The sequence below is a fragment of the Monopterus albus genome, unplaced genomic scaffold (assembly GCF_001952655.1).
Source record: "Monopterus albus unplaced genomic scaffold, M_albus_1.0 scaffold40.1, whole genome shotgun sequence".
Taxonomy (NCBI): Eukaryota; Metazoa; Chordata; class Actinopteri; order Synbranchiformes; family Synbranchidae; genus Monopterus; species Monopterus albus.
Genome location: NW_018127920.1, coordinates 4,436,153 through 4,461,467, shown reverse-complemented (window position 1 = coordinate 4,461,467; position 25,315 = coordinate 4,436,153). Strand labels below are relative to the sequence as shown.

Genomic DNA, 25,315 nt, shown 5'->3' with positions numbered 1-25,315 from the left:
AGATTCCAATTTGTTCATGTTAATGATGAATCTTCCACACAGACTGAGGTTAGTCATGGTGTTCCACAGGGCTCTGTGTTAGGTCCAGTTCTCTTCACTTTAAACATGCTCCCTTTAGGCAATATTATCAGGAAATACAGCATTCATTTCCATTGCTATGCAGATGATACTCAGTTATATTTACAGTGCCTTGCGAAAGTATTCGGCCCCCTTGAACTTTGCGACCTTTTGCCACATTTCAGGCTTCAAACATAAAGATATAAAACTGTAATTTTTTGTGAAGACTCAACAACAAGTGGGACACAATCATGAAGTGGAACGAAATTTATTGGATATTTCAAACTTTTTTAACAAATAAAAAACTGAAAAATTGGGCGTGCAAAATTATTCAGCCCCCTTAAGTTAATACTTTGTAGCGCCACCTTTTGCTGCGATTACAGCTGTAAGTCGCTTGGGGTATGTCTCTATCAGTTTTGCACATCGAGAGACTGAAATTTTTGCCCATTCCGCCTTGCAAAACAGCTCGAGCTCAGTGAGATTGGATGGAGAGCGTTTGTGAACAGCAGTTTTCAGTTCTTTCCACAGATTCTCGATTGGATTCAGGTCTGGACTTTGACTTGACTGATCAGAGATGCAGCCAAGAGGCCCATGATCACTCTGGATGAACTGCAGAGATCTACAGCTGAGGTGGGAGACTCTGTCCATAGGACAACAGTCAGTCGTATACTGCACAAATCTGGCCTTTATGGAAGAGTGGCAAGAAGAAAGCCATTTCTTAAAGATATCCATAAAAAGTGTCGTTTAAAGTTTGCCACAAGCCACCTGGGAGACACACCAAACATGTGGAAGAAGGTGCTCTGGTCAGATGAAACCAAAATCGAACTTTTTGGCAACAATGCAAAACGTTATGTTTGGCGTAAAAGCAACACAGCTCATCACCCTGAACACACCATCCCCATTGTCAAACATGGTGGTGGCAGCATCGTGGTTTGGGCCTGCTTTTCTTCAGCAGGGACAGGGAAGATGGTTAAAATTGATGGGAAGATGGATGGAGCCAAATACAGGACTATTCTGGAAGGAAACCTGATGGAGTCTGCAAAAGACCTGAGACTGGGACGGAGATTTGTCTTCCAACAAGACAATGATTCAAAACATAAAGCAAAATCTACAATGGAATGGTTCACAAATAAACATATCCAGGTGTTAGAATGGCCAAGTCAAAGTCCAGACCTGAATCCAATTGAGAATCTGTGGAAAGAACTGAAAACTGCTGTTCACAAATGCTCTCCATCCAACCTCACTGAGCTTGAGCTGTTTTGCAAGGAGGAATGGGCAAAAATTTCCGTCTCTCGATGTGCAAAACTGATAGAGACATACCCCAAGCGACTTACAGCTGTAATCGGAGCAAAAGGTGGCGCTACAAAGTATTAACTTAAGGGGGCTGAATAATTTTGCACGCCCAGTTTTTCAGTTTTTTATTTGTTAAAAAAGTTTGACATATCCAATAAATTTCGTTCCACTTCATGATTGTGTCCCACTTGTTGTTGATTCTTCACAAAAAATTACAGTTTTATATCTTTATGTTTGAAGCCTGAAATGTGGCAAAAGGTCGCAAAGTTCAAGGGGGCCGAATACTTTCGCAAGGCACTGTATCTATGAACCCAGATGAATCAGATCAGTTGGTCAAACTTCAGACATGTCTTAAAGACATAAAGGTGTGGATGACTCGGACAAAACTGAAGTTATCGTACTTGGGCCTGAAAACCTTAGAAATCTACTTACTAGCCATATGAATAAAAAAAAAAAAAGACTGAAGTTGGATAAAAGCAATTTTCTCCAGGACTTTAGACATAAAAGGTAATTTAGAAACTGGTCTAAAATTACAAAACACTGAAGAATCAAGATTAGGCTTTTTGAGAAGAGGCTGGACAATTGCTTTAATTAATTAAAGCCAGAAAGCTAGGCCCAACAGACTCAACAACATCCTTAAACAGTCTAGTTGGCAAGCAATCCAAAGAACAGTGAGATGCTTTAATGTTTTATAGTGAGATGCTATAGTTACTCCAGGTGACATAGCTCTTGCCTGCAGTACTACTGTGAGGAACCTTGGAGTCATTTTTGATCAGGATATGTCCTTTAAATCACACATAAACCAAGTCTCTAGAACTGCCTTCTTTCACCTGTGCAATAACACTAAAATCAGGAGCATCCTGTCTCAAAGTGATGCTGAAAAACTGGTCTATGAATTTGTTACTTCCAGGCTGGACTATTGTAACTCTTTACTATCAGGATGTCCCAATAATTCCATAAAAAGTCTTCAGTTAATCCAAAATGCTGCAGCCAGAGTACTGACAGGAACTAGCAAGAGAGATCATAACTCTCCCATATTAGCTTCTCTCCACTGGTTCCCTGTAAAATTCAGATTAGAATTTAAAATTATTCTAACATACAAAGCCCCATCGTATCTTAAAGACCTTGTAGAGCCTTATCATCCTAACAGAGCACTTCACTCTCAGAGTGCAGGTCTACTTGTGGTTCCTAGACTCCACAGAAGTAGAATGGGAGGCAGAGCCTTTCGCTATCAAGCTTCTCTCCTATAGAACCAACTCCCAGTCTCAGTTCAGGAGGCAGACACCCTCTCTACCTTTAAGATTACACTTAAGACTTATAGCTTATATTTAGGGCTGGATCAGGTGACCCTGAGCCTTTCCTTAGTTATGCTGCTATACGCCTAGACTGCTGTGGGTGTGGGTGGGGTGGGGGTCATGATGCTCTGAGTTTCTCTCCTATAATCTCCTCTCTCTCCTCTCCCCTCCCCTCAGATAGAGCAAAAGCAGACAGAGAACAAAAATCTGTTTGCAGAGTGAAACTCTGTTGGCAAGTAAAAGTTCATGATCTGCAAGAATATGAGAAGACAGAGATCAAGAGACTCACTGCTAAGGTGGCCACACTTAAATTTCAGCTTCAGGAAAAACAAACAGAAAATCAAAATCTGTTTGCAGAAAATGAAAATCTGCATGCAAAAGTTTATGATCTTCAAGAAAATGAGAACGAAGAGAGCAGGAGCCTCATTGCTGAGGTGGCCACATTTAAATCTCAGCTTGAGGAAAAAACACAGAAAACAAAAATCTGTTTGCAGAGAATGAAGATCTGTTGGTAGACTATGCAAATATGGAACTAGAAGTTGATGAAGTAATTTAAAAATAAAATGAATATTGTTGTTAAGATTATAAATTCAGTCCCCAACAACAAAAGGAAAAATATACCCAGTTATGTCAGTAGTAGTAAGAAGGCTAACAGTTAACCAGTAATATCATTCATCTTTAGCTCTTTTTCAGGCTTGGACAAAAACCACAGTAAAAAATAAACCAAACTCACAGTGAAATGAACAATTGGTGGCATATGTAACACCATTAAAGGAGTGCATTTTGACATTATAGTGTGCTTTAAATATTTTAAAGACTCTTAATTAAAAATAAAGTAGACTGGGAAATAAATTTTGTTTCTGAGTTGATCTCACTTCTACACTTATTAAAACATCTTTAATTTGTTGTTAAAAATGTTGGTTAAGGTCAAAAACACAAGAACGAGAAACGACTTTTATAATAAACCTTCCAAAAACAGGAGTCATGCCTGCCAAAAGCATCTCTCTAAGTTAGTGATTTGGTTATTTTTATAACACAGAGACAGGAAGGAATACTGAGAGAATCCACCAACAACAAGGTGTGATCCAATACTTTGATTAAAAGGTTTACTGACAAATCAGTACTTGAGGGATTTTTTGTTTAGTTTTTTTTGTGCCTTTATTTTTTTATTTTGTCTTTTCATCACAAATTTACACCAGAATGTGGGAGAAGACCTTCAGTGACAATGCACTTGCTTCCTCTGTGTCAGATCCGCTCGGTGCGGCCTGCCTCTCTTCTTCCTTTTTCTCTCTTGTTCGACAGGATCGGCGCCTCAGCTGTGTTGCATTCAGTCATCAGTGACTCGTTGGTTGTAGCGCACAGCTGAGGCACATTACTGTGATTACTTTCCTACCTTATTTAAACCTCAGGCAGACGCTCCATCGTCGCCGGAGCATTGTATAGAAAGACACCTACTTAAACTCTATGCGAGTAGAGGCATGGAGATTACATGTGTTATCTTTCAGTATGGTATACACTTGTTACGCTAGACGTTATCGGGATCAACGCTGACAGTCCCTGTGCTGTTGATGTTGGTACGTTCGCCACTCTTATTTTCACCTGTCTGTCCTGATCCTCCTATTCTCCTGGTTCCTGCCGTTAGTTTGTCTACTCACCTGTTCGTCCTGGTCTCCTCAGCCGTCACTGCCCTACCCTGTTTTTGTACTGTCCAACCCTGGTTGTATGTACAGTCTTATGCAAAAGTTTAGGCACCCCTTGATAAATAACAGATTTTGGTGATTTTTTATTTGAACAGATGTTAACACAGTTTCTCTTGGAAATGGAAAAAATGCACAATATTTTCAGCAAACAGTGATGCATAGTTACTTCTTATGCCATAAATTGAACAAAAATAAAAAATAAAAACATTATTATGGCATGGTGCAAAAGTTTGGGCACCCTAAGAGTTCCAGAGTCTCAAAGTCTCTCACAAGGTTTCAGACCTTAATCAGCTCATTAGATCTGATGCACAGCAACAGCTGTCATTGGTAAATGCCAATTTCAAAGCTGTACAAATACCTTGACTCTTCAAACCTTGTGCACACACTTGTGGACACCCAGCAACCATGGGTTCCTCTAAGCAGCTGTGTAAGACCCTGAAAATGAAAGTTATTGATGCCCACAATGCAGGAGAAGGCTACAAGAAGATAGCAAAGCGTTGTCAGCTTGCAGTTTCCACAGTAAGAAATGTAATTAAGAGATGGCAGATCAGGGGAACTGTGGAGGTCAAGATGAGATCTGGAAGACCAAGAAAACTCTCGGACAGAACTGCTCGTATGCTGGTCAGAAAGACAAATCAAAACCCCCATTTGACTGCAAAAAACCTGCAGGAAGATTTAGCAGACTCAGGAGTGGTGGTGCACCGTTCCACTGTGCAGCGATGCTTGCACAGACAAGGCCTTCATGGAAGAGTCAGCAGAAGAAAACCTTATCTGCGTCCCCATCATAAAATCCAACATCTGAAGTATGCAACAGGACATCTACAGAAGCCCGATGCGTTTTGGAAACAAGTGCTGTGGACTGATGAAGTTAAAATAGAACTCTTTGGACACAATCAGCAAAGGCATGTTTGGAGAAAAAAAGGAGCAGCATTTCATGAAAAAGAGAAATTGAACTCAGGTGCGATAAACCAGTGTTTTGACAGGGGGGCAAACACTTGTTCACACAGGGCTATATAGTTTTGGATTTTGTTTTCCCTTAATAATAAAAACCTTCATTTAAAAACTGCATGATGTGTTTACTTGTGTTATCTTTGACTAATATATAAATTTGTTTGACAATCTGAAACATTACAGTGTGACAAACATGCAAAAAGATAAGAAATCAGTAAGGGGGCAAACACTTTTTCACACCACTGTATGTATACCTGAACTCTGTTACTTTGTTTGTGTTACCACCATTAAACCACCTTTTTTCACTAGCACCTGGGTCTGCAAACTTGAGTCCAACCTCAGTTCTCCCTCACCCTCCTGGTGAGGGTGACTCAACCATAACACTCTGTCCATCATTTATGGTGTTCCAGTGTTTTTTATTTTTTTCCATTTCCAAGTAACTGGTCAATTTCTCTGATTATTATTGACCTCCTCTCTTGTGCTTTTTCTTTCTTTTGTCTACTGTGTTTTTTCCACAGCCCTGATAAATTCACTCACCCAAAGCAACTGAATTTTTATGGGGTTTCTTTACTGTACTATTGAGGTGGTGCATGATGAATATTGTTCAGCCATAATAAATAAATAAAATAAAAATAAAAAAAATCAGGGAAAGGTGTATAAAGTGAAAAACATGATTTCATTATAAATACAGTCCATTTACCATTATAAGCGCCATATAATTCACACTATTATTTCCAACTGTATTTAAAAGAATAAGAGGAGGTATGAGTTGTTTCAGACCTTACTGTGATACTGTGTGAAACATACAGTAAGTGAATTCTCCACATGACATTTCACAGTATTCATAACAGCTCTCCATGGTTACCCAGTCATGTTGAGTACCTCAGTCTGTGTACAAGCTCAGGAGACTTGGAGCAGCTGGAGTTCTGTGATCAACCACTGGGTAGTGCTGTTCTACAGCACACGGTGTCAGCCCTGTGCTGTGTATACCTGCACACACTCAAGCACTTAGAAACTTTAAAGTTAAAATGTAAAGAAATAAACTTATAACACACTCTTGCATTAAAGCCAAGTATGCACCAGAGTTGTGTAGAGTTATGTGAGTTGCTTTTAGAGTAAAATAATTAATTCTTACCCTCTTAAATAAAAGTGAGACTGTCTAAGCGGTTGGGCATTTAATGCAGGAATTGATCACATTTCTTTTCATTATCTGACCAAGTTCAGTCTTACTGGTCTACATTATACTTTATTTTTTTAACCTGATATGTTAAAACTTAAACACCCTGTATGATCTCATTTTAGCACATACATATGTCTGAGGTCTGAAATGAAAAATGAATCCTTCATTTATCTAGGAAACCAGATAATCTTGTAATTTAGAGCAAACCTGTGAGGATCTTGAATGGTCTTTGCCTTGTAGTCAGGCCTTGTCTAGTGAAGTGCATCTTATTTAAAGCACTGCTACCTGGTTCTGTAAAAAGCCCCCTTCCACAGGTTGACCCTCAAAATGCACTACAGAAATTCAATATAGAAGGAAGTCATCTTTACAGGATCTTTATGACTCATTTCCTGTCATTAAATAAGTGTAATACTCAGTGGGGTATGGTTTAAACCAAAACACTTTCCTGACTGCACAGTTTATGGTCAGGTCAAGTTCATCTCAGTGTATCTCTGAGATAAGATCAAACTGGACAACACACTGTATGGTAACAGTCACTATTTCACTTAGGGGAAGCTTAAACTACAGCAGCATATTGCTTGTTGATTTTTATTTCTCATGGTGTACTGAAAATCTGAGGTAGAAAGTAATTAGGTACATTTACTCAGGTGCTGCACTTACTGTAAGTACAATTTTGAGGTATCTGTACTTTACTGGAGTGTTTTCATTTTCTCCTACTTCATACTTTGACTTCACTGCATTTCAGATGCAAACACTGAACTTTTTACTGCACTACATTCATCTGATAACTTTAGTTACTTTACTAAACAAACTAATGAAACAAGACAGTTGGTGTGCCATTCACAAGCTAACAAGCAAAAGAGTATAAGAATACAACACCTGTCAAATCGAGGTGTGAAGCAGTGATTTATAGCCCTGTGACCCTGTCACCTGTCATCTAAACCCCCAGTCTCACCTACTTTTTGCACTCTGTTTCCATCTCGATCAAAGGCTGTCAATTTTTATGGGACATAATTACATACTTCAGATGATCTCACACTTTGGTGTTACTTTCATTTTTACAGAAAGTTTTCGGTCATAGTTTATAGTTTTATAACACATTAAATGATTTTATTAGGATCTTCCGTGGGAATAGGACTGACCAACACTGCCAAGCCAGGGTTATTACATCAAAAAGATCTTATTAAGGTTTTCCAATAGGACTGACCACCAGCCCCAAAGACTTAGTTTGATGCTCTTTAAATATTTTATAGATTAATGATTAATGATTTTTTTTAAAAATGAAATAATTACATGGCAATAAATAAATAAATAAATCTACAGCACAATAAAGTGTAAAAAAAAGTGAAGGGGTCCGAATACCTTCTGAAGCCAATGTGTATGTGTTGCTTTATAATAAAAGGAAATTGTACTGAAGATATTTACAAAGGTTCGTATGCGTGTTGGCCCTGCGATGGACCGGCAACCTGTCCAGGGTGTACCCCGCCTTTCGCCTGATGCCGGGTGGGATTGGCTCCAGCTCCTCTTCCACAGTCTTATGCAACAGTGAATTAGTGACCTTTTTCCCCAAACAGGAGCGAATTACAAAAGACTCCCACACAGGTTTCTAAACTGTCCTTCAGTGGTGGCTGGTAGGTAAAGCCTGGATAGTAGGAGTACCTGAGGTTCCAGTAGCATTTTGTCTGCGTACTTTTCACTATAGTCCACATCACCATGTTGCGGTCCTCCATTTCAAGTGCTGTTTTCTCCACTTTTCCCCTCTTCCAGCTATGGTTAATCTTATGGTTGACACTATGGTTACTTTTCCCCTCTTCCAGCTATGGTTAATTCTATGGTTGTGAACTTTTTACTGCACTACATTCATCTGATAACTTTAGTTACTTTACTAAACAAACTAATGAAACAAGACAGTTGGTGTGCCATTCACAAGCTAACAAGCAAAAGAGTATAAGAATACAACACCTGTCAAATCGAGGTGTGAAGCAGTGATTTATAGCCCTGTGACCCTGTCACCTGTCATCTAAACCCCCAGTCTCACCTACTTTTTGCACTCTGTTTCCATCTCGATCAAAGGCTGTCAATTTTTATGGGACATAATTACATACTTCAGATGATCTCACACTTTGGTGTTACTTTCATTTTTACAGAAAGTTTTCGGTCATAGTTTATAGTTTTATAACACATTAAATGATTTTATTAGGATCTTCCGTGGGAATAGGACTGACCAACACTGCCAAGCCAGGGTTATTACATCAAAAAGATCTTATTAAGGTTTTCCAATAGGACTGACCACCAGCCCCAAAGACTTAGTTTGATGCTCTTTAAATATTTTATAGATTAAGGATTAATGATTTTTTTTAAAAATGAAATAATTACATGGCAATAAATAAATAAATAAATCTACAGCACAATAAAGTGTAAAAAAAGTGAAGGGGTCCGAATACCTTCTGAAGCCAATGTGTATGTGTTGCTTTATAATAAAAGGAAATTGTACTGAAGATATTTACAAAGGTTCGTCTGAGTGTTGGCCCTGCGATGGACCGGCAACCTGTCCAGGGTGTACCCCGCCTTTCGCCTGATGCCGGGTGGGATTGGCTCAAGCTGCTCTTCCACAGTCTTATGCAACAGTGAATTAGTGACCTTTTTCCCCAAACAGGAGCGAATTACAAAAGACTCCCACACAGGTTTCTAAACTGTCCTTCAGTGGTGGCTGGTAGGTAAAGCCTGGATAGTAGGAGTACCTGAGGTTCCAGTAGCATTTTGTCTGCGTACTTTTCACTATAGTCCACATCACCATGTTGCGGTCCTCCATTTCAAGCGCTGTTTTCTCCACTTTTCCCCTCTTCCAGCTATGGTTAATTCTATGGTTGACCATCAGTCTCTGTAATGGTAGCTTGATCCAAAATGACCAGCAGTGGAATTAATCGCCCTCTGGTCATATTGGCTTTTGACTCCATAAAAACATACACAGTGTGCACAGTTTAGCCTGCAAGCAACAAATTAATTAATTGGATAAAATGGCAAAAATGGCAGTGTGGCATTTTTCAAGTAAATTTTGGAAACAAATTTCTTAAAATAAAACTCAAACAGCTTCCTAAATATACAGATCTCGACAGAGTTCTGAGACAGGGCAATTATTCTCTGAGAGGGTTTTTATTTTGAAAAAAAGGAAAATGCTAGTTTTTTTAGGCTCTTTTTGTTTTTTTGTTTCTCTTCCTTTAGCTTCGATTTTGCACACCTTAATGATATCCAAAGGCAAAGCCAAACAAGTTAGTTGGTTTTTAGAATGCTAACAGGTGGATAGAGACGGCATTAGATGTTTTGGAACTGCAGTAAAGGTGTCTGTTGTAGGTGTAATGTCAGAGATGATGAGCAGTGCAGCAGCAGTAGCTGTGTGATAGTGGAGGACAGGTGTCCTTTTTCTCTCCATGCGTGTAACGTCAGGGGTCATGTTTCTGTGCCCTCTGAAGTCAAGATAATACAAATGAATGTATGTGAAAATACAGGTGAAAGGCAGCTGGTAGGAATGATCAGACAATATACATTGTTAAGTATGAGAGAATTTTCCACAGTGTATTAAACAGGCGTATCACTCCTGTGAATTTCTTTGGATTTATTGGGTCACTGTAGACAATAGTGCAAATCAATGAGCAGAGCTGCTAAACCAGAATGGATTTTAATATGATTTTTGCATCAGTGTGATGATGTTGGAATTGTCTGGTAGGATTTGTTGGGAGCAGACATTCACAGCTAAATTCCAACTTCAAGTTTAATTACTGTGTGGATAGAACTTTGTGTTGTATAGGTATTAAACACATGCTTCACAGCAACGCCCAGATACAGTGAACACCAGACTGTATCACGGCCTATCAATAATCCTGCCTATTATCCTATAATTATAATGTGGCTTTATAAAAAGTTTCCAAAACTGCATATAAACAATACAGAGTGGTTAGGTTAGGCTAATGTGAGCATGTTTAATTTAGCAGCTAATTAAAAAGTGACACATTTCTAGGAGAGAGGTCTGGAGCAGCCTTGATCAGAGCAGTGTCTCCCATACCTTCATACCATGTCTCAGGATTGACGTGTATTTAGCAGATGGAGGAGCAGGAGGGCTGATCTCTGCCTCCAGAGGTCATTCTTACTACAGTTGCCACTTGTTGCCAAAAGCAGCTCGGGGCTTCGCCATTCAACACCAAACACGTTCAAATATTTATTTTTAAAACCTATCGAGACCTAAATGTGTGGCTGTTGAATGCGTTACAAGAAGTGAAAAAAGACCTGTGATCCATTGACAATATTTCGGTGCATGTGACGGAGAGAAGAATGGTAGACAACACGAGTGCGGCAACTAAATCTGCTTTGGTAAGAGTCCGGGCTTTATTTCTCTTGGAGCATTAGATTTCACAACCCGACAGCAAATGTTGCACTAAAAGTTTTACCAGTAATGTTACACTTTGATAGATGTTTGGTTTGGACAGTTTCATAGTGTTTTAGTTACTTAGTGCATGTTTTCCACGTTCGCTTGTTTGATAACGTCAAATATTTGACAGGTTTTTCTTTTTATGCTACAAACTAAAGTCCGATACCAAAACTGTCTCAGTGTGTAATGAGACAAATGTGTGTTTTAATGTGATAATCGTTACACGACCATCCTCTCGTCCCCTCGCAGCAGGGCTCTTTCTCGTTCCCCCCGCCTCTTCCCACAACCCGTTCCCGGCTGCACCGTCCACGCAGCCCGGCAGCGGCGGCATGAAGCTCGAGGCGGTGATGGAAACCCTGCAGCGGCAACAGGCGGCGCGTCTGGCTCTGGAGGAGAAGCTCCGTCAGGCGGAGAAAGAGGAGGACCTCCGGTCCATGATGGAGTCCCAGATACACCAACAAGCTTTGGCTTTCCGCCACTACCAGGCGGCGATGCGTGGCGCCCTGGCTGCCGGAGTTGCCAACTCCTCTCCCGGCGGGACACTCCCTCACATGGAGGTCCGCAGACCCGCCGAGGACCGGAACTCCTCCAGAACGGACAGCGACGATAATGAGCGGGACGAGGAATTAGATGACATAGAAGAGCAGGAGGTCATGGAAGAGGAGGAGGACGAGAACGATGTCGGTCTGAACCACTACCAGCACCGACAGTCCTCACTCCAGGCAGCTTCTCTGTCTCCGAAGAGCGCCCAGATGCATCTCATGTCCAGAGTCCCGGCGGCCTTCGCCCCTGCCCGCGGTGCAGAGTCTCCATCGGTGCACCCGCAGCCCCAGCATCACGAGTGGACCTATGAGGAGCAGTTCAAACAGGTAAGACACCTGGACCTACTGACAATTTCGCCAGTGAAAGCAATTCACTGGGGTTCATTCAGTGGATGTGCGAGCTCGACAACAGACCTTAGACAGCAGGGGTTTTTTTTTTCAATCTAAAAATACCCACAGGGATTTTTTTCATTTAACTAAATAGATTAATTTTAATTATTTAAAATCCTATAAACAAAAGCCTTTATCGGAAAGACTGGCCACTTGGCATTATAATGGTCCACAGCATAGCTTGATATTACTGTTTTGTACTTTGTGAAGGGGAAAACGCCATAAAGTGTCTGTTCACACAAGCTGTCACTGAGCACACAACACCTGCACATACAAAATGTTGTTAAGCTAATTTAACTAAGGTGCTGCTGTGAAAAAGTTCCAAACTATCAGTTCCTATTGGGCAAAGCTGGAACTTTGGTACAAGTTAGACTGAGGCTTTCTGATAAAGCACCACTTATAAAGGGTTTATCAGCTTTTTGGACAATCTGGTAGCCAAATGTTTGCTGTATGGTTTGTAGTTGATCTACAAGGTTTTAATAAATGATATGTTAACCAATAAGCCATTTTAAAGGGTTTGTAATCTGTAATGCATTTAATGTGTATGCTTCATTGTAGCCTTTTGAATCAAAGGCATTTTCCTAAACAGCTCTTTTTGTTTTGTCAGTGGCTAGTTAATGACAGTAAGTTATTTGATGAATATACAGTTGTGAGTATATTTCCAGATAGCAGCAGGCAGATCTATACTTTCTGAGTGATTGTAGATGCTCCATGTCATCTTTTATTTATGATGGCTCATTTACAGACTTCCCTAAATGTAATGTGTACATTAGTGACTGCATTAGCATGCACATTAAGCAAACCGATGCATGGAAATGCACTTTAAATAGTGGCTGAAACCAATAGCCTCAATATAGAGACAATTATGTGTTGAGAATGGTGAGATGAGCCAGTGGGCAGTTCTTTGTTTTCTCTTCATAGTGATGATTAGTTAATGGCACATTTAGATTTTTTGTTGTTGTTATTAGGTGTGTATCACGTTCATAGTCATTTGCGTGGACAGGATGCTTGACAATTACTATCAACAACATGATATAAGCATTTTTAGTTCTAATTATTAGATCTAATGACCAACCCAAAGTGTCAGCAGACAGATTTAAGACACACTTGACACACTTGCTGAAAACACATTAAGGCAAGTTTACTGTGGTTGTGCATGCATGCTCTGTGTTCAGTCGGGCTATATGTTTCAAAGATTCCTCAGGATGTGCAGTTATTGTGGGGGTCATTTGTATGTAGTCATTCAGTATAATGGTCATGGGACAATAAAAGGATGCTTATGGCTGCTAGGCAGACAGACTGGAGCCTGCATACTAAGCATGCTCAAAGCTGCAAAACAAAACCACATCTGAAGGCAGTAAATGCATCTTTGGAAATAAGAACAAGATGTGGTCTAAATATAAAAAGCCCCACTGAGACAGACAAGTTTTAATCTGATCAGAACCAAAAGAGACCAGTCAGTGTTTAGAGTAGCACTTCTGTTGACCTCAGGAACAACACTGGGCAAAACTTAAAAAGAACCATTTGACATTCTGTTGCTTTTATTTTTCATTGGAGTTTATGTACTTAAAAAGAAGTAAAAGGTAACCATGACCCAAGAGTGCCCACAGCCTGTAAAATGTATTTTAACTTTTAACAACCCGGCAGGAGCCAATTACAATAGATTCTAAAACGATGACAATGTAAAGCATAGACCAAATTCCTGGCAGTGACAGAAAAATGCTGAGTGGAGACCTGAGGCAGAGAGAGACAGAGAAGCTGTTGCGTGTAGTTTTGGCAGTGGCTCAGGAAATGCAGGAAATTGGACCTGGGAGTATTCCAGCCTGGCCCACTCTCAAAAATGCTGGGATATCCCTGTCTGGCAGTGTGTGTGTGGCTGAAGCCGGCTCTATGCCAAAGTGTTACGAAACAGAAACAGAATCATGTGCTGTTACATGCTCGACCATGCTCTTTGAAACACATTATTTACAAGGATATGCCAGCCTGCAAGCACTTGCATAAACAGAGATAATAGTAAACATAAAGTAAACTGTAGTACTCAGTATGAACTTAACTGGATATTGCAACTGCTAAAGGTGTATATTTGTGCCAACCCCTCCAAAATAACAGAAGAGCAAAACATGTAAATAGATACTGTATGTTCATTATCGTTGAATCATCTGTTTTTGTTTCACCGTTACAGCCTTTTTAGTTCTGAAATGTGAAACAACACTTAAAGGAGACATGATGTTGACAGGAAGGTTTCACGTCTCTGCAAGTTAATGCTCAAAGTGTACTGGAACTGATAACACTTAAGGAAAAGACGTCAGAAATATCAGTGTTATACTTCAAAAATGTTCAGCATGCACTAATCTAAAATATACAGTATGTCATTCTAATTACTATTTTATAAAATGTTGAAGTGAGCCACTGAAATATGACACAATCTTTAGCTAACTAGAAAGAGCTTAGAGGGACCTTTCTAGACTGCACAGTCATCTCTAGGTTTAAATGCTAGGTTGTTGGTCTCTACCTTCTCCTAAATTGGCACCACTATGGTGCAAGGTGCATTGGATAGTCATTGCCACTGGTTATTGGTCATGGTTAAACTTATAGAATATCATGATTTGGTTAGTTTTAGGCACAAAATAGACTTGGTTTAGGGGGAGATCATGTTTTGGGTTAAAATATTAAGGTTAGAGGACCTTTGCCACAGTTACAATAATAAACACAGGTTATGAAACAGTCACAGTTAAAAGAAACTGTTCAACAATATTTCCTGTTTCAACCCAACATGACATAATACTTTGAAATGGTCTGCTAATAAATAAATGAAAACATAACATCAGTGGCGGAGGTAATGACCTGCAGTAAGTTTGAATCTGGACAGAGGTGAAAGCAAACAGTTGCAGTAAATGTCAGTGTGTTCTTCTGTGCCATACTTAGTGATGATGGCATTTGAGACTACACCATTTAATCTTTTTTTTTTGCACTACAGAATCTCACAATTTTTTTTAAACCTCACATACAGAAATCTCAGTTTGGACAAGTCATTATTGAATCATAAGAACTACTTTCCTTTAACCTCTAGAGTCCCTGCGTCCTCATATGAGGACCGCACATTTTGGGTTTCCTGTACCATATACTTTATTTCTTCTCAACTTAGACCTGTTGTCCTCGTATGTAGACACTTTTACCACCATCTTGTGGTAGGAAAAGCACATTACATGTGTTACTATAATTCCAAGATGGCGTCGATCTCAGTCAAGATGTTCTACGGCGTAGAAATAAAAATGGACAAGGTACAAAACCTAAAAACATTTCATGGTTGAAACCTGCTAATTTATGCTTTTTAATGTCTGTAGTTTGAGATGGTATATAAATTTGACATCTTTTAGCAATAGTAACAAGTTAGGAGGCTTCTAACTATGAAGTACTCGTTTGAGGACATTGGGACCATGTTAATACATTGTCTATGTGAAGGTGTAAAAGTAATGACACATGGCTTGGGAAGATTTGTGAAAAAAAACTAACGGTTTCCACTAAATATAAATATAAACAGTTGTTGCATGTGGTACACATTAGTCTACATTGATTAAATTTCTTTTATTGTTATCCGATACATGTCTAGGGTCCATTTCTTTGTCAAAAGCAGAAAGACTGCTGAATGCAATAGTAGGAGAGAACTCTGATGTGGAGGAGCTGTCTGATGGTGAAGAAGCTGATCCTGGTGTGGAACTACTACATGATAAAGATTATATTCCACCTGATTTATCAGAATCTGATCAGCAGAGCAGTGATAGTGACAGTGAGCCACCACCATCCACAGAATGTGCACGTAAACGTAAGCGTGGTAGAAGTGTTGAGCCAGGATCTAGCAAGAATACAAGTAGAGTGCGCTGGAAGTCAAGTGCCTTCACTCCAGACATAGTGCAGTTTGAGGCTGAAGAGGAAACTCTGCATGAGAGACATAACTGGCAGCCACTGGACTATATGGAGCAGTACATTGATAGAGAGTTGATGAATCTAATTGCTAACTGCACAAATGCTATGTCTCTAACAGTGGTAGCTCTCTCAACCCATCAGTTGATGAGATTTATAATTTTTTTGGAGCATCCATTTTCATGTCTTGTGTGTCTTACCCACAGCTTAGAATGTTCTGGTCCAGTGCCTTGAGAATCCCTGCCATTAGTGACAAACTCAAGCGTGACAGATTTTTCAAACTGAGGAAACATCTGAAAGTAGTCATTGATAGTGACATTTCTGAAGACATGAGGAAAGCTGACAAATTCTGGAAGACCAGGCCCTTTATCGATCACATCCTCAAAGGCTGCTTGCTTCAGGCTCGACCAGAATGTGTATCAATTGATGAGCAGATGATCCCATTTACAGGAGCTTGCCCATTTCGACAGTATGTGCCACTAAAGCCCAATCCAGTTGGCATGAAAAACTTTGTGCTGGCTACAGCAGGTGGCATTGTGCTGGACTTTGAAGTCTACCAAGGTGCAAACTCACTGAGATCACAGATCCAGGATGCAGAGGAACTTGGTTTGGGAGTACTGGTTATTGCACGTCTGGCTAAAACTCTACACCCTGGCACAAAGGTATACTGTGATCGGTTCTTCACATCCATGAAAGCTGTAGATCAAATGCTGGAGAAGCAGGTGTACCTAACTGGTACAATAATGAAGAACCGGGTCACTGAACCACTGCAGAAGCTACCAAGTGACCAAGACATGAAAGAGCAAGGACGAGGTGCCTCAGCCTCAGTTACCAGAGGAGATGGCAAGGTTTGTGTGGTGAAGTGGTATGACAACAAAGCAGTTTTGATGCTTTCCACTGTTCATGCTGAACAGCCAGAAGATGTGTGCCAGCGATGGTCCAAGAAAGACAAGCAATATGTGTCTGTCATGCGACCAAGTATTGTGCGCGAGTACAACACCAAGATGGGCGGGGTTGACTTGACAGACAGGATGATGAGGTACTACCGAATGAGTGTCCGAACCAAGAAGTGGACCATTCGAATGCTGATGCACTTCCTTGATCTTGCTTTAGCCAACAGCTGGCTATTATATCGCCAAGACAACACTCTGTGTGGCACACCAAAAAGAGACATGATGCAGTTTCTTCAGTTTCGCATGACAGTGGCTCAGGCATACTTGAGCAAGTGTGGCACTGCTGTTGAAGATGCACAAGAAGAGAATGCACACCCTTTGCAACAAGGAAGCAGACATCAGATCACCCCAGTACCGCATGTCTCAATCCGAACAACTTCTACAAAACATCTTCCAGAGATGGTCAACCTGAAAAACCCAATGCGTTGCAGACAAACAGGATGCTCAGGGAAATCACGTGTCCGATGTATGACATGCAACATGTTCCTGTGTTTGCAAACTGAACGTAACTGTTTTGCAGCTTTTCACAAAGGTCCATAGGTGTGATACTGTTTCTACAGACTACAAACAAATGAAATTTCTCTGCACAAAATGAATTGAGACAAAACATACTTTTGGAATATGTAGTCATGTAGTCATCAGTCTGCAATGTGTTGCAATTACTGTGTGCACAGTCATGTTCTGGCATAGATTTGTACTGTGATGTGTTGCAAATATTGTTAGCAAATTTTGTTTTTGCACAGCTATGTTCTGGCATAGATTTATTCTCTAATGTGATGCAAATATGTGCACAGCCATTTTCTGGAATAGTTTTGTACTGTGATGTGTTGCAAATATTGTTAGCAAATTTTGTTTTTGCACAGCTATGTTCTGGCATAGATTTATTCTGTAATGTGTTGCAAATATTGTGTGCACAGCCATGTTCTGGCATAGTTTTGTTCTGTCTCAAACACCAGTAATTTTATTGTATTACGCATTAAAATAAACCCAATGTCCCCATATGAGGACATCATTTTTCTCAAAAATGACTTCCTGTTCAAAGACCATACTTGGATTTTGTACTTATCATGTCCCAATAATCCCAAATAGATAGGAAAAAATTAAAATGCATATGAAACCAAAGCTCAGGACTCTAGAGGTTAAACAAGTGAAAAGTCCAATTTCCAATACAAATTAACTTGCTTCAATAACTTCATACAATAGTCCTGACAGTGTAATTTTCTTAATTACAATATAGTATTCTGTGTTCTGTCTTTTTCCAAGATACAGACTATTTTCTAGAACCTTCCTGCATAATGGTTGAGGGCTGAAAGTAATTTACTTAATAAAGAAGTGTTTTTCATTCTGCATCAGCATGTTGCTCTTTAAAACACTGAAATGAAATCAAAAAGCTCCCTGGTTTGTATCACAATCTTCAGAGACAGACCACAAAGCTGATTCTAAAGCATTAGACATGTAATGTCATGTAATGAACATGCTCGTATATGTGTTCAGGGAGCCACTCCTTTTCGTAGAGTTTAGCCCTTCTAGCTTGTTTTTGTAACAGCTATAGAAAGGAGGTGGTGGAGGAGGGAGCTCCAGCTGTACTGGTGTATGATTTCACTCCCCTCCCCCTGCCACTCAAATCATCCACTCTGCAGAAGTATTCATCTTCATATGTCATGTGGTTTACTAGTAAATTGTTTTTCTTAAAACAAGCTAAGACACAGAAATGTGTGTGATGTTCTTGATACAAGTGTAGTGACTGAATGTGCTATACTGAAAATGTTTGTTGAAAGATCAATTTTTTTGTCCCTCTTTATAAGTGAGGCCCAGCTTATAATACCAAGCTTTTGTCTAAGATGATAGCCACATATTGATGGCTGTGATGGAATGGTACAATGACAAATAAATGCTTATGTAGAATTTTTTAATCCATGTTGTACAATCTTATATTTTTATATGATCTTTCCTTCTGGAACTGCATTTGTAAGAAGCTACTGATATTTGATTTGTTTCAAATATAGACGTAACAATATACTGATTTTCATATTTAACACTTAAATACATGGTGTGAATAAACATTTCCATTCATTTTTTCTAAGGGTTGAAATTAGTAATCAAAACTTTGTATAGTTGTGAGATCGTCAAAGGGAACATCAAGTCTGCACTAAGCAAGTTTCAAGATTCTACTCCTGGAGTCGTATATATTCAACAAATGGACCCCTGAAATATTTGTGCATTCACATTTATACAACAGGCACTATTTGTACTGTGCAAGTCTACTGTGACCTGTAATAAGAGGCTTCAGTTGTGGAAAATCACTTTTATGGTTCTTTGAGTGTTTATTCAGTATTTTTCAGCCATTTATCCAAGAGCTTGTCTTGAAAAACAATCAGCCCACTAATCGGAGCCCTCCCCCTTCCCCCCCACCACAATAAAACTTGGGACTTGCTTTGAAAGGGACACATGCTGCTGCAATCTAGCGCCTGTGTCAACATTCTATTGGAGATGTGGAAGCCTGTAGTCCAGTGTTATAAAGCTACTGTAAAACATATGTTCAATATGGCAAAGAGCGAAGACCAGTACTTGATCCACATATTCATCTAACTGTAGTGCACTTTAAAATGTGCTTTGTCACAGGAAATGCTTTAATAGCATTCCTGGACTCTCTCACTGTGTACTATTACACACGTATGGTGGGCTGACACATGGACAGGAGGGGGTGGGGGTGGAGCTGTAAAGGTGAAACAGAAGATGTGACAGAGGGAAAGGAGGATCTGTAGTGTGCATGACTGTGGGTGTGCTGTGTGGATAACAGGGAAAGGAGGATCTGTAGTGTGCATGCCTGTGGGTGTGCTGTGTGGATAACCTAGTTGGCATCCCCTAGTGTCCGTAAGGCCGGGACAGGTTTTCAGTTTCACTGCTAATGCTGCAGCTGGATTAACAGCCCTTGTGGAGCCTCCAGCTCATCAGTTTTTGGTAGTTTTGTACTGTGTCTAACCCCTGAATAAATGTGTGCCAATCCAAATGGCCCAAACTAATTTACACACAGAAAACCTGGTCCCAGGTAATGCTAGGTGTTCTGGTCTCCACTCTCTGGTTATATAATGAAACTGATGTACTTGTACTGTATATGCTGTGAAGTCTGTAATTTATGTGAACTTGGGGATGACAGTGCATATAAAACGCACAGAAGTTGGTGGGTGGGAGTCAGTAGACCTTGACCTCAGTCCCCCATCACATCAATCAGGCCACAACTGATACAGAAATAGTGTATTTTTTGAAAACTTATTTGGGGAATATAAACATGTTTTTTTTTTACAAATTTCTTCAGTAACAAAAATATGTTCAACTGTCAAATGCCACATTGTTAAATGAAGAGCCTTGCTTAAATGAATGAAATCCTAAGTTAGAAATGTTCCCTAAATTTAGAGCAGGGCCTACCTGATCAAACTTACATTGGCTGTATTATCTATTTTTTCAGAGGAAATTATCTTTTGTTCCATTTTCAGTAGCATTTAAAGGGGTTTAAAACATCTTAATTTGTCTTAATTCCCTTCTCACCAACACACTAACAGTCAGGCACATCTACAGCTTGATTCCTCTGCAAAGCTTACGCAGTGCCTGGATGACAATATGTTGGGGCTTTGTCTTTTCATTGTGAATCACTGTGTGAGGGGACATGGGAGCTGGCATGCAGTGAAAAGAAGGCTTGGCTCCATTGAGACATACATACTTGTTTTTACTGCAAATGGCTCCTCTTTTCATTAAAACAGAGGCAGGGTCAGCTTGTTCAAATACCCTCCCCACCCTCAATGAGGGTGTTACTTTTTAATCGCTGCAGCCTGGAATTTTTGCAGCTGCTTGCAAAAGCCCCCCTCTCTGTTTACAAGATCTGACTGTTGGGCAAATATTGCCTCACCTCTGCACCACAGACTTGCTTTTTCCATTCAACCATTGTTAATGAGGCCCTCTGAATTACCATGACAATGTGATCTCTTTTGTTTGAATGCATACCCATGTCAGTTTTTAGATCATTGTACATCATGCTGTTGACGTTAACATTGTTACAGGACAAATGTGGAGCAGCACAGTAAGGCACTGCTTCACATCACTTATGGGATCCTGGGTTGAGTGCCTGGTTTTGGCATAGATCCTATGAAAAGGCAATGTCACGCAAATTAAAAAGCAAAAATAAGCGTGGTTAAGAGCTTGTGAATGAAAACTAATGAATGACACTAATGAAATGAAAGGTATGTTGAAAAAATGTGTTTTGCTCCAGTTTTTTCCATTTCTAAGTTCTATTGGCTTTGTTTGCAGTCATGACACCTCTAAAGTTCTTCCTGTAGTCTGGTCTAGTTTATTACCACATGGTTGACTAATCCTCCCCCATACCAGTGGTTTAGCATGATTTATTCATAAATCGTCTATATGCTGACCATTTCAAAGATAGTCCATTGAGTTTTAGATATTTGAATAGTGTTGTTGACATCTTCCAAGCAGTCACTGTTTTGCATTTTAGTACATTACGGAGGTCAATATGCAGAAACCTAAATAAACACCTAGTTTTGTTATCCACAGGCAGAAGACCGCCCACCAAGAGCCGGGGGTTTTTCCTCCCCACTGTCGCCAAGTGTTTGCTCAAGGGGCTTTGTTGAGTTTTCCCTCTATAAGAGTGTAAGATATAGATCTGATTATGTGAAGTTCCCTGATACAGTTGTTGTTGTGAATTGATGTTATACAAATAAACTTAATTGAGCTGAATTGAATATGTCTGCACCTTGGAATCCAAGAAGCTATACAAAGTAACCAAACGTAACTCCATCTTCTTTGTTTCTACACAACCATAAAGATAAAACACCCGCAGAATAAAAAGTACTACCCCCAGAGCAAGGTTTAGTTTTTCTTCTTTTTTGTCCCAGATCTATGGTCCAGAACCGATATTTAATTCAATTCAATTGTATTTGTTGTGCTAAATCACAACAAAAATGATCTCAAGGCACTTTACACAGTAAGCTCTAGACCTTACAGTATTATAGAGGATAACGCAACAAATGTCCCTAGAGCTGCACTTGGCGACAGCAGGAAGGAAAGACTCCCTATAACAGAAGAAACCTCCGACAGACCCCGGCTCTTGGTGGGTGGCCTTCTGCCTTGACCGGTTGGGGTGAGAAAAGCAACAAGACACAACAAACACAACAACAAACAATCAAACACTGGTCAGGTTGATGTGGCCAGTGACTGGTCATCAGAAACATACAGCTGCAGATCCGGGGCAACCTGCAGAAAGGTACAGGGAGAGAGAGAGGACACACTATGAGACAGAGGAGACACACAGGTAGTGATGCGAATTGGTGGCATATAGATGGAGAGGGGAGGGGAGCAAAAGGGGAGAAAAAAATCCTTGAACCTGCAAAAAGTTCCTAAGGGAAATATTATAGATGGAAATGTGTTAATGATAGTTCTGATAAAAAAAAACATATACTTCCAAGTGAGTTAGTGAATGAGTTGTGTGCGTGTGTGTGTACAGTTTAGCACCCAGCCTCTGTGTCTCTGATGTGGCTCCAGATTGAGGGTAATCTGGACCTGTTTGACCTAATGATTAGGTTTAACACAAGTTAATTAATGTCTCTGTTAATCCTGCTCACTGAGGACTTTATACTCATATTGCCATGGCTTGACATAACCCATCCGGCCATGATGCAGTGGATAGCTCAGAAAACTTGAAAATATGAACTTGAGAGGACATTTGAACATGAGGAAAATATTTTCAGATTGGAAAGGAAAACTGAAGATTTACTGACATTAGGAAAAAATAAGTGTAAGTGTTTTTCTCACCTTCTTGACATTGACTAACATGTGGCCTCTACATGTGCTTTGCATGGAGAACGCCATAGAGATTTTGCATTCATTTTGTATTTTAGTACCCTTCTATGGGCTCATTTGTGTGTGTATATAGAACTGTATCCTGCTTTCACGGAAAGTCATTGGGCAAACTGTCCATTTTCACATTTTGAAATCATTAAGAAACCTAGAACTACACTATATCAGAATATTGAAATAAAACTGTAGTATTTTTGCTAGACTTTGAGAGTGCTGTAAGGAGCCCACTATGAGTAAAGTAACTAAGTGATAGACAGAACTGACAATATGATTTTAGAAATACTGAGGTCATGAGCCCCCTATAAACCTGGAAAATGTGTAGTGTGTAGCATGTATTATTGAAAAAAGAGGGCTGGGTTTTAGAAGTGACAACAATGTTAAGCCCTTTTCAGACATGCACTGCAACCCTGAACCCTTTATCTAGAAGTTACCTGGTGGAGCTGTATGTGAAAATGCAAAAGTCCACATCAGTTGGACCGGGCATTAAATGAACTTTACCTTGCTAGCTCCCTAGTACAAAGTCCAGAGTCAGAACGACCTGCCTGAGTGATGTAAAATGGCAGCAGATGTGACACATCAGCTCCAATGTGGCGTAGCTATCGACTGTCACATGATTCATGGAGCAATGTAATTGCATGGACTGTACCAGAGTCAAAGATATTGATTGGTCAGAAGTTGAACATCATGCCCTCTCCTCTCATTGAAGTTTTGTCCATGCGACTGGTGACTGAAACTATAAGAATACAAATAGGCAAGAGGAACACTCATTTACAAAAAGATGCCAAAGAAAATGTCTAACTGGAGACACGACAACACTTGGGATCTTCTGTCATTAAGGGTCAACACTGAAATTGTCACACAACTTCAATGAGCGGCAAAAGATTCAGTTGTTTATGACCAAATTTCAATCCAGTTACATGACTGTGTACACTTTGTGTCATGTTATGCTTCAGACGTGCTCTTCCCAGGTGTCACCCCTCGCATAAACCAAACCAGCTGTTGTCTTTCTGTTGTCACAGACAGTCTCCTTGGAAAAAGGTTTTGTAAAAGAAAATACTTGTACTTGTGATAGGGTTAGTACTATTGTTTTGGTATTGAATCAAATGTCAAGTATTGTATTGATGTTTATAGCACAACAAAAAAATGCAATAAATGTTACTGAAGATGTCCAGCCCAAATATATTAGGCAGAATTCACATTTATACTGATTTATACAGTTCACTCAGTTTGAGTATGATGGAGGACTAGCAAAACCCAGTGTTAAGTTTCTTTTTTTACATAAGCATTTTTGTACAGGTAGTACAAGTAGTTGAGCATATAGGGCATATAGCATTTTTCAGCTGATAATATAATGCACATTGTCACAGATGCTTGATTGAAGTTTAGAAATGCTTTTAACCTTTATCAACATTGGATAATTTAGCAGCATTTTATAATAATATAGACAGGTACAGGAAATGTTCCTCCCCAGTTTATGATTTTCTTCCACTATGCTCATCTGACATTACAGTACATACAGACTACAATAGCCATTTGATTGCTGCTGCAGTGTGAGTGCAGAAAGAGATAATCAAGTGTTTTCTTTAAAATGTCTTCAGTCAGGCAGAGGCAGCGGGCTGGCACAGAGGAAGCTTGGAAATTCAAGTGGCGGTGGCAGTTCAGAGCCTCTGATTCAGGAGGTCAGTAACTCTACCCCCCATCACTAACTACTCTGCCCCCCCACACACAGACCTGCTATCTCAGATGCCCCTCCCCCAATCCAAATCACTCATTTGGCGGTGAGTGACAGAGTGACATCCACTAACAATAGCTGCTGGTCATGTTTCCTGCTCTCCTCTCGCACCACTGCAGCCTGATGGAAAGATGATACCCTTTCTGGCTGATAGAGAAGTGTGAGGTGACACTAAACTGAGAAAGCGCTCTCAGTCAGTCCACTAATCAAGAGAAGCTATACAGTGGAGATTACTAACAAAGGTGCAGGACCTACTTTTACAGTACTGCATGACATGACAGTGAAAGTTGGACTTTCACTAGAAAATCTATAGATTCAGGTGAACACAAACATCATTCCAAATGAATGTTGCTGTGTGACTGCTAGACAAGGAAATGGGCTAATGTTTTCTAACATATTTAGTAGAACTACTTTGTAAACCAGTAGTGGCTGTGCACCTTTTAAACTGTTTTGATGTTTTTCTTAATGCAGCTTTAAAGGCATGAAAGCTCGGGGTGACTGTGAACCGGAACCATGAACTGAGCAAACTTCAACAGTTAGCTGGAATATGTGGGTGCTAGTTTAACTTAAAACCAAGATTAGGGTTACTTAGAGGGAAGTTAATAAAACTCAGAATAATGGAAGCAGATTTAAATGTAACTCTTTTATGCAGCACAATATGAACCAAACCTCACCTATTAAAACTCATTTTTGTCAGAAACACTCTGGTAGGGAGGTGAGCGAGTAAAAAATGACAGACCCAGGTAGCTGACTTCGGTGCAAGAAGTGCTCTATGTACTGTATTTACAGTGAAAATCTGTGTACAACCAGGTGAAGGAATATGGAGCAGAACCGGGTGTCGAGCCGCAGTCCTGGAAGCATACAGTTAGTGGTGGGTTGATAAGGAAGAGGCCGGGCTGCGGACGCTAGGATTCACTCCTGGACTGGTCGTGGTGGTTGGTTGCTGAGGGGACAAAGTCAGAGTAACAGTTAATGGAATACTGTGCACAAGACAATACACGGGGCACAAGGCA

At 40.0% G+C, this 25,315-nt stretch overlaps 1 protein-coding gene across 1 annotated transcript in view; it reads left to right on the top strand.

The window, feature by feature from the left end:
- The first annotated feature begins 11,184 nt into the window (after positions 1 to 11,184).
- Positions 11,185 to 25,315, top strand: part of arid3c (AT rich interactive domain 3C (BRIGHT-like)) — a 99,104-nt gene continuing 84,973 nt past the window's right edge. The window contains 1 exon segment of the mRNA XM_020599133.1: positions 11,185 to 11,768. Within this exon segment, the coding sequence (XP_020454789.1) occupies positions 11,229 to 11,768 (540 nt within the window). The 5' untranslated portion in view covers positions 11,185 to 11,228.